At 39.6% G+C, this 10,423-nt stretch overlaps 1 protein-coding gene across 1 annotated transcript in view; it reads left to right on the top strand.

Moving 5' to 3' along the window:
- The window catches only part of PHEX (phosphate regulating endopeptidase homolog X-linked), a 173,351-nt gene that overhangs the window by 35,830 nt on the left and 127,098 nt on the right, over nucleotides 1–10,423 (top strand). The window contains exons 5-7 of the mRNA XM_006911611.2: nucleotides 592–818; nucleotides 6,188–6,256; nucleotides 8,687–8,803. Of these exons, the coding sequence (XP_006911673.1) occupies nucleotides 592–818; nucleotides 6,188–6,256; nucleotides 8,687–8,803 (413 nt within the window). The remainder of the gene's footprint in view (nucleotides 1–591; nucleotides 819–6,187; nucleotides 6,257–8,686; nucleotides 8,804–10,423) is intronic.

Below are 10,423 nucleotides of genomic sequence, written 5' to 3'. Positions count from 1 at the left end.
TAGGTCTTCCTCAGCATCTTGGGTCTGATTGGAGTTAAAAGAGGCATTTGTCATTTACCTGGTCTGTTTCCTCAAGGTCATTGCAGGAAGAAGCCAGTGCCTTTGAGAAATATGTTAACTTGTTTAAGATTTGGAGTATTATTTGGTGAGCTAGAAAAGGGCAGGAAAAGGTGATGAAAGAGTCTGAAGCATTCATTCACTTTTATTGGGGGGTGATTGGTTTTATTGAGCTGTTTCCTTTGACTAGGGTTGTTCTTTAGTCTCGCAGAGTATTAGCCACCTAACACAGCTCATTGGCTGGGGTCAATGTAGTGAGCCCATCTTTTTTTTGTAGGGAATATCCAGCAGGTTCCCTAGTCAGCTTTCCTGGCAGGAACACCAGGTTTAGACAGTCGCATTGCAGTGACTCATAGGTGAGTCATAGGTAGCTCTGTCTCTGTGGTTATGCTCAGTCCACTATTCCTCTCTCTCACAGCTGAAATGGTAGGTTGGGGCCATATGGGAATTTTCTCCTGAGAAGGTACACTCAAATTATAGTTTGGTGATCCAGTTTGCAATTCTAACTCTCTCTTTATATTTGCTCCCTTTCAGAAGCGATCGAAAAAGCAGATGCCAAACCGTTGCTACACATTCTGCGGCATTCGCCTTTCCGCTGGCCTGTGCTTGAATCGAATATTGGTCCCGAAGGGGTTTGGTCAGAGAGAAAGTTCAGCCTTCTGCAGACACTTGCAACGTTTCGTGGTCAATACAGCAATTCTGTGTTCATCCGTTTGTATGTGTCACCTGATGACAAGGCATCCAGTGAACACATCTTGAAGGTATATAGTGAGGACTTGTTCACCTTATTTGTTCAGTCCAAAGTTAGCCTTTTGGGGTGCCTTCCCAGGGAAATTCTTTCTGCACAATCTAGAGGAGGATCGATGTCCTTGTCTTCTCCATCTTCTAGAGGCTACCTGCATTCCCTGGCTTGTGACCCCATTCTACCTCAGAGCCACACTTAGTGAAATGATAAGATGAAAATTCTGTTAAACATTGGGATCTAGAATATTACTCCCTCCCAGATTCGCAGAATGTAAACCGTGAACAAACCAGTTTTGTCAGCCTTTCAGAAAGCCAGTGAGTGAGTACTAAGTGATCTGACCCTCAAATATCTACTCTGAGCATGTATGGGGCCCCCCAATTCCAGTGAGGAGAAAGCTGCAAAGAGTTTCTGAACTCTGCTTTTCCCTCCACCACCTCATTCCCCTGACAAAGGAGAGAACACATGCCATGACTCCTTGTTCCCCCTTCACTAACATCTTACATATATACCTAAAGTTTCATTGTCAAGTTCAGTCTGAATCTCGCCTTCCTTCCAAAAGATAAAGTGAAACTTGTTCTAAGTGCTTAGTTGCATTGTCTGTCGGGAGATTAAGCATTCCTCCTGTAAGGAAACGGGCCATGCAGATGTACCTTGACACTTATAATTACATTGGTAAAATCAGGAGACTGTCGAAAAACTACTAAAAATGGCAGATTCATCAATGAAAGAGCTTGTCAAGAATTTAAATAACAGTTTTCAAATTGTTTTGTGTTTTGATCCTACTACTTTTTTGCTTTTATAGTAACATTGACTGATAATGAAAATTTTATTGAACCACTGATCTCCCCCAATTCTATCCTTTGTTGAACCAGAAAATAATAATATGTTGATATTCAAATCATAGAAGTTTAAAACTTTTCGAGTGTGTTACCCTTTCCTGATATAAATCAACTTTTAAAAATCCACACCGCAGAGTTATTTTTTGGTTTATACCAAGTGACTGGCAAATTTTTTCTGTAAAAGACCAGAATTTAGGGTATGTGAGCCATATAGTTTCTGTTTCAACTACTCAACTCTGCCATTGAACCTGGGAAAGCTGCTGTAGACAGTATGTACAATGAACTTGACAACAAAAATTAGTGTATTAGTGGCTGCCAATGTTGTAGAATTTGTGAGTGTTGCTTTTCTTAAATCAGTTAAAACTATAAAAATTAAACTGAATATTTGGAGCCCCTGAAGCACCTTTTAGATTTTTTGGGACATAGTTTGGAAACCCCTGATATAGTGAACGAAGGAGTGGGCTTTGGTGTCAGAGAGATTGCGGTGTGTGGTTTGGCTTTGTGATTTACTCACTGAATATTCTCGTGCAAATTGCTTTACTTCTCTGAGTCATTTTTCCCATGTGTAATGAAGAGTGAATTAGAATTTACTTTTCACTGTCACTGCGAGGTTTATATGAGATGGATTTGGTGACAGTTTACAGGATAGATACTAGTACATAGTAGCACATGACGAAGGTGCCCTTCTCTGAAAAGCATGACGAAGCAACTGGTCAGAACCATTTGGAGAATGTTTTTCTTCAGTTCTTGTACGCAACATACCTCTCATATCTCAGATTCAGATGTGTGAGAAATAGGCATTTTCTTTAGTCTGTTTCATTACTAACTGAGCTCCCACCCCACCTTTTAGTGGGAAATTGAACCAGTCTTGGCACTTCCCTGTCTCCTGGTTGCCCCATTTCTCAGCCTTCTCCAGGGCACTGGGAGATCTTCCACTCATCAGTTACCTGTTTCTAAAAAGAAACCCGCTATCCTAGCCCATGTAACCTCTTCAAGTGTGCTTCTCTGCTGCTGGGGCCTTGGGCCTCTCCCTCCCTCTCAGATCCTGCCACTTTCTAGGGACATTGACTGGTCATTCTGCTCAGGAGAAACTTTGATTTCTTTGGCTGCCTAGGAAATCCTCTTTTTTGCCTTGGGAGAAATCTCTCTTACACCAAACTCTTCTCTCTCAGTGAACTTAGACTTTCTTTTCCCCTGTGGCGAGATGGCACAGGATTTTCCACAGCCTTAAATGGGAGAAAGGAAATATAAAAAAACCAGAAACAGCAGAAGCCAGTGCCCTAAAACATATCTTGTTACATGTGTTTGGGTTTATTTTATGTAAGGAGATGCCAAGATTTAAGGGACAGTAAAAGACTTGAATATATGTGATCCAAAAAGAGTGTTTGGAAGGCCAAGGTTGTCTCAGTATGTGTTACTGAAACAGTCAGTGGCCTGCATTTGTCTGAATCAGCAAAATCATAAAGATGACAAGGAGAAACTCTCCTGGAAATGAAGTTTTTCTGATTTCTTCGTCTTTCCTTTTCCTACATCATAAATTGGCAGATGTTTCTTTTTCTTTTGCTGCTTTTTCCCCCCTAACCTGAGGTTTATTGCAGTTGGAGAAAAAAAATTCATATTTCAGTTTAATGTATCAGATTTTCTAAACATGTATTTTATTTTCTACTTGCAGTATTCAGATGCAAGGATTAAAAAACCTCAAATAATACAGTGTCCTAATGTTGGCCTCTTGAGAATGTATTTTGCCTCAAGAGTTTGTATGTTTCTAGTGAGGTTTAGTTGACTGACCTTATTCAATCTGTTTGGTGTATTTAAAATGTTTCCTAAGAAACCATAACAACCTGAAGGTTTAGATGAGGTCTCGTAACTTCACTTGAATCACTGAAACTTTTACAATAAGTGGATTTAACTTCATTTTATCAGTGGGAAGCTTTGGCTTTCTTAATATTGCCTGCACAGTTTCCTTTCCTATGAGACTGCAGGTCAAAATATTCTCCAAGTAGTCCAAATCTAATAGAAAGCCAAAATATCTTAATCATAATATTGTGGTGTTTTGTGATCCTGGCTTACTTAATTTTTGGAAGAAACAGTAGTTTGGGAATTGCAGTAGGATGAAGCCAGGCTGGCTTGTGACTTGGTTGTTTTGGGCCAATTAGAGAAGAATACTGAACACAATAATTTGAAGATTTTAGTAATACACACAGACAAAATGGATGTTATGAAAACATCTTTCTTTTTACTCTTGAAACAAGAGCAGTATTTTTCCTTGAAATATTTCATAATACCATTAACTCTTAACTTGGTCTTTGTAGAATTTGTTGCATATGGAAGGGGATTTTATGGAAAACCATGATCCTATACAGATTTTATGTGTTAAAAATATTCGAGATTATAGTAGGAGGAAGAAGAACCTACAGGAAATAGATGAAAACAATGTAACATTATATGAACTAATGATATGGGAATGTGGGATCCAGTTTTTATGCAAATGCTACTAATTTTTGATTTGTTTTTAGATTTTGTATTCTGCTAATTCAATTTAACTTTTTTACGTGTGAATCAAATTTAAATTAGAAAATCTGCTGTTGAGATCTATTTTATTCAGTCTTTAGGCAGTTGTTGATATTTAAGAAAGAACCACAAATGTAGAGAAAGTTCTGGAACTTTTTAAAACATTTATTTTTAAATTTACATGCAGTTAAATTGTTTTGTGACGCATGTCTCTGTAAGTTTTGACAAATTCATAAAGTCATGTAATCACTACCATCATCAAAAAACAGAATAGTTCGATCACCCCCCAGAATTACCTCGTGTTGCCCCTTTGTAGACAACTACTTTCCCCATTCCCAAACCTCATTCTCTGTCCCTGTAGTTTCTTCTTTTTCAGAATGTGATTAAAATTTGCCCGTGTTGTTGCAGGTATCAGTAGTTCATTGTTTTTATGGCTGAGTGATATTCCATTTTGTATCACAGTTTGTTTATCCATTCATCAGTTGAAGAACATCTGGGTTGTATCCAGTTTTTGGCAATTATAAAGTAACATGCAAGTTTTTGTGTGGGCAAAAGTTCTCATTTTTCTTGGGTAAATCCCTAGGAGTGGGATTACTGGGTCAAACACACATACGTAAGTTGTGTTTAACTTTATAAGAAACTGTTGCACTGGTTTTCAAAGTGGCTCTGCCCTTCTGCATTCCCACCAGCAATGGATAAATGATCCAGTATTCCTGAATCCTCACCAGCGCTGGTGTTATTGGATTTTTTTTTTTGGTATTGCCATTCTAATAGATGTGTGGTTGTGTTTTATTATGGATTTAACTTGTTTTCCTAATGACCAGTGATGTTGAGCATGTGCTTATTTTCTGTCTGCATATCTTCTTTGGTGAAATGTCTGTTCAGATCTTTTACCCACTTTTAAATTGGGTTGTTTGTTTTCTTATTGTTGAGATTTGAGGGCTCTTTATATATGCTGAATACAAGTCCTTTGTCATATATGTGATTTTAAAACATTTTCTCACTATCTGTAGCTTGTCTTTTCATTCTCTTAACAGTGGCTTTCACAGAGCAAAATTTTTTAATGGCGATGAAGTCCATTTTTTCTTTTATCAGTTGTGATTTTGGTGTCATTTCTAAGAACTCTGTGTCTAACCCCAGGTCATAAGATTTTTCTGTATGTTCTAGAAGTTTTATAGTTTTAGATTTCATATTCAGGTTTATGATCCATTTTGAGTTTTTGTACCAAGTGTGAGGTATGGGTCAAGGTTCTTTTTTTTTTTCTTTTGCATATGGATGTCCAGTTTGTCAAGCATGTTATTTGAAAAAACTATCTTGTTTTCTATGATTGCCTTTAAGGTGCTGAGAGTTTTAATTCAAGAAGCTATGCATTTCTTTTCCATAATAATAATTCTAGTTATTTTGTTGTCTATTATTTGAATTTTTATCACCTATCCGAAACTTTTCAGAGAGGGTTCTAAAATTTGCTAAGATTTCGCGAAACAAAATTATCTATCATTTGATTTTTTTTTCAAACAAATAAATCAATGCAGCACAGTATTTTAGGGGCAGAAGGTGGAAAATCTGATCAATCACCTCCATCCAAATTGGCATTTTGCAAAATACTGTGATGAAAGGAATACTGGATCTGGCAACAGAAGACAGTAATTCTCTGAACTCTGCTCGGCCGCGTTACCTTGGGAAAGTCATATCACTTTCCTGACTTTTGTTTCTCTACCCATCAAGTAAGAGGGGGAACCAGATAATCTCTAAGACCTATTCCAACTGAAAAAGCTTTGATACTTGTCAGCATTGCTAGAACCTCAAAAGGGTTAGAAACCATGAATTGGGGAAGCAGGGGCAGGTCTCTGGTACTTTATAATGTCTGTCATTGCCGAAATGTCTATTTGCATGTAGCTCTGAGTGCAGTGAATTGTTTTTGTAATGTTGACACAAGCTCAAAATATGATTCGGATGCTGACCTCATGACTCTTGTTAACATGGTGCAGAAGAATTTACAGTGCAAGTAGAATGCTTTCTGTTTTTGTTTCAACAGCTGGACCAAGCAACACTCTCTCTAGCTGTGAGGGAAGACTACCTTGATAATAGCACAGAAGCCAAGTCTGTAAGTTTTATTCATATTCAACTCTGAGCCTTGTCAGGCTGTTGTTGGGTTCATAAGTTGTTCTAAAATTCCTCTTTATTGGAAGTGAGCAGTGTGGCTATTTGGTGATTATATTCCCAATGCAGGGAGCAAAAGGCCTTTTATTCAGGCAGAGAAATGTCTTCTGGAGGTCTGGGCATCAAGGCCGTATGAGTCCTTGTGCTCAGAGTCCTCATGATCGAGTTGCGGAGACAGCTCACCTTCGTGATGAAGTAACCAAGAAATGAGCTTGAAGCCATTTCTCACGAGTGCAGAGAGCTTACTCTGTATTACAGAAGTAATGCATGGGGAGGGATGCCCAGTCGACCAATGATTCTCAAATCGTACTGCTTAAGGATCACCTGGGAAGTTTCTATTGACTTTCAGTTCTTGGGCCACAGCCCTGGAGAGACTGATTTAGTAGACTTGAAGTGGGGCCTAGGAATCTGTTTTGTTAATAAGTGCACCAGGTTATTGTAAGCTTAATGAGAACCAGAAGGGGTCAGTCAGGTTAGACTTACTGGGTTGACTTGGAAGCCTAGCTTTTTGCATATTGGATCAGAGCTGGTTTATTCCTGACACTTTCAATTCATTTTGGAAACTGTTGAACTTCCTAAGGAGCCTTAGACCTAGGGTCCCCTCGACTAGGGAACGATCTGGTTTCTGGTCAGCCTGAGAATGCAGGAACTTTGACTGGGAAGTGCTGACTCACAATGTAAGTCCCTACCCCTCTGCTTATGTTAAACCCTATATCAGGAGGGCTCTGGAGGGCAGGAAGCTAGCCAAGATTCTAGGCAACATTCTGGCGGCTGAGGACACTCATCAGAGTTTTCCTTCTTGAAAGTGGACAGAATGAATTATAATTTGAAAACACCTCTGTTTCTGCTGGGGTGACTAGGTTAGGTCCTTGGTAACCCTCAATGACAGCAGACAGCCTTTTGTTACCTACTCCCTTTCATTCTCTTGCCTCCTTAGCACCACTTGACAAATTTTCTTCTTGATGCATAGCTCCCTTCATGCTTTTGCTCACAAGCTAGGATCTAAATTCCTTAGAAGGATTTCAAGGCCTTTTCCTGACTTGATTCCAAACCATGTTTGCTATGTCATCTATTCATTTCTCGTCTAAGAAAGGCAGACTCATACACCTCACAGGATGGCTCCTCATTGCTCCTGAACCTGTCTCCTTCAAATGCTGTGTCCCTTATTTCTCCAGGCTGGAATTCTTCTCAAGTTCTTGCATTTTCAAGTGCTTAGCAGCTTTATTAAGGAACTTATTTTGGTCTCTCTAATGTTACAGTTAGTAATTACATGTTTATCTCTCTCACACACTGAGAACCAGATCACACACTGGGAACCAGACTCAAGCATTATTCAATTTTTCATCTGTACCTCCCCAAGCACAGAATGCCTAGCAAGACATCTTGCACATGTATTGATTGAATAAATATTTTGAATTGAACTGGGAATTGCAAAACATTGTTTCTAATTAAGACTATTTGCAAAGCTTGCTTACTGATTCAACAAATATTTATTATGGGCCTGCTATATGCCAAGCACTGTATAAGTCCCGAGGTCGTAAACATAGCAAGAATAGCTTACAGAATCAAGATGTATGTTAGGATATCTTATTCCCATAGAATAACTATGAGATAATTTAATACCTGGTATATTGGGTTCTTAGAAGTATATCTGAAAGGAGAGGTGACCCCCCGCCCCAAGGAGATTCTTCAATTTCTATAAAATAAGGTTCCCCCCTCTAATGACACATGAATATCATGACAGTGGGTTTATGAACATGCAGGGAAGAAATTCTATATTTTCTATTTGCTTGGCTTTGCTTCATCATTTCTCTCATCTCTCCCTTTTTTTCCTGAGGTAGTGAGGAGAACTTTGTAAAAACCATACAAAACTGAAAAGACATAGGGCTGCAGTTGCTGGCTTTTAATTTTTTTAGTGCGAAGGTGGGTAAATTGAGCTGGAAGAGAATAAATCACAGTTCCCACTAGTCTTCACGGATCATGCCTGCTGCTTTTAGTGACAGCTCTATCCCATTATTTTATTAAAGCCTCTTGGCTGGAAAAAGGAGTCTGACCTTTAAATTTCTATTCTTGGCTCATTTGGAGATGTTTCATGTATCTATAATATTGCTGGTGGCCACAAAAACTAGTTTTCTTGATTGTTGGTGGCTGGACATATTTGTCTCTCATGGAAGCTGTCTCCAAATAGCCATCACTCTTCTTTCTCCCAAAGTGGTAGGTGGGTGGTTGGTATTGCATAATGCCTGTACCATACTTTGAGTACACAGTGAAAATGAAAATTTATTTTCGCCTGCTGTTTCTGCTCCCCTTTGTCCTTGAAATGTACCTTTTAATAGGCTGTTGTCATGGTCACTTGCTTCTTTATCTCTTACAGTATCGGGATGCCCTTTACAAGTTCATGGTGGATACTGCCGTGCTTTTGGGAGCTAATAGCTCCCGAGCAGAGCATGACATGAAGTCGGCGCTTAGATTGGAAATTAAGATAGCCGAGGTAAGTCTTAATCTAAAATCTCTTTCTTTTCTTTTTTTTTTTATTTTAAAGGCAGTTTATCCTGAAATAAATAAATAAATAAATAAATAAATATAAATATATATATATATATAAAAAAAATATATATATACAAACTCGAGGGAGAATGAGAAATCCTAAATGGTTAGCTTTGTTCATAGAATAACTTTTTTTTCTAGAACAACCAAAGTGTAAAGTCCCTGTACATTCCCAGGACCAGAGGGAACAAATATAGTGAGATCTGCTTGTGGGAGATTCCTTGGACTGGAAAAAAAATCATTTGTCAAGAAGCTCTTGTATATGGGTTGGTAACCTTTTCTGACAAGTTGGTAAAAATCAAGTGCATGTGAGTCTGAGTGTTGCTTGGTTTAGTGCTTGGTGAAGTGGTGGTGAGGTACAGAGTTGGATGGTGGATAAGGGCCAGGAGGACTTAGTCTCTCTCTCAGCCTCAGTGACATACATGTGTACCTCTCTCCAAAGTCCTACTTGCAGAGCAGAAAGTTCATTCCTGCGTGTCACCTTTGAAGACTGCACAAGGACCACTGCAGACGTCCTGGAGTCAAAGCCTATGCCACTAAGCTGAGCCTAGAGGCAAATAAGAGGCCTGGAGCTCCACTTCGGATGAGGCTCTGATAGATTGGGGGAGGCCTTTTCCTGAGCCAGGGATTTAGACCAAAAAGGGAACTAAAAACAGCTGGGTTGAGGCAAGACTGGGAATTGTCAAGAGGCTAAATGAAGTGACAAATCCATGGGGTGGGGGGAAGTAGCTGGCAGAGAACTGAAGACAGCTTCGAGGCCAAAGGGCTCCAACCTGGAGCTGTGAGCCTGAGTAGAGGGAGAAGGAGTGGACGTTCTCTGAGGCAGTGATTTGAACTGAGGCAGGAACCTGTTTGTAAGATACATGATGTCTCTCCTGTGGAGCATGAGGAGAAAGAAGCTAAGGGTATCGAAACATTTAGTAAAAAGGGGGCAGATGTCTGCCACTCAGCCCTCTGTGACTTTGCCTCGAAAACTCCATGGTGAATGAATTTTTGGCCAGCTGGTAAATCTTACCTTAATTTCTTACACTCCAGGTCCCTAGGGACATTCAAAATGAGTGGACACATAGTATCAGGGAAACTTCCAAAGCTTCCCTGGGGAGGCAGGATAGCCTACTCGAGTAAAATAAGTCATTATAAATACAGCCATGGAAGTGTGCATTTACCCAATCCTAGCTAGAGAGGTGGGCTCACAAGGGGAGGGCTTATTGATGGAATGACCCTTGTGATCGGAGCCACGTGGAGTTTAGTGGAAAGGCTTGACAGGAAATAAATCTAGGCAATGTCTTGAATCATAGTTCAAACCCTGGGAGTGGTGATGGAGGATGGGGGTGTAAGGGTAGGAGAGTCCTGTGGGAGGTGTCTGTTTTAGTGCAAGGGAATCAGGTGATGAAGGGCCTTAAGGCAAAATTATGATGTGGTTCAGGGGTGGGTGTGGGGAGCTGCTGCCTGTCCATGGATGTTATTAAGATGGCTCATGAAGAAGATGATCATTGCTGTTCTTTTTAGGTTAGATTAAACATACAGAGGCTAGAAGCTTCAGTTTGGTTTGGTTTTGGCAAAA

The sequence above is a fragment of the Pteropus alecto genome, unplaced genomic scaffold, assembly GCF_000325575.1.
Source record: "Pteropus alecto unplaced genomic scaffold, ASM32557v1 scaffold23, whole genome shotgun sequence".
NCBI lineage: Eukaryota > Metazoa > Chordata > Mammalia > Chiroptera > Pteropodidae > Pteropus > Pteropus alecto.
This window is presented reverse-complemented; position numbering and strand designations above follow the sequence as displayed.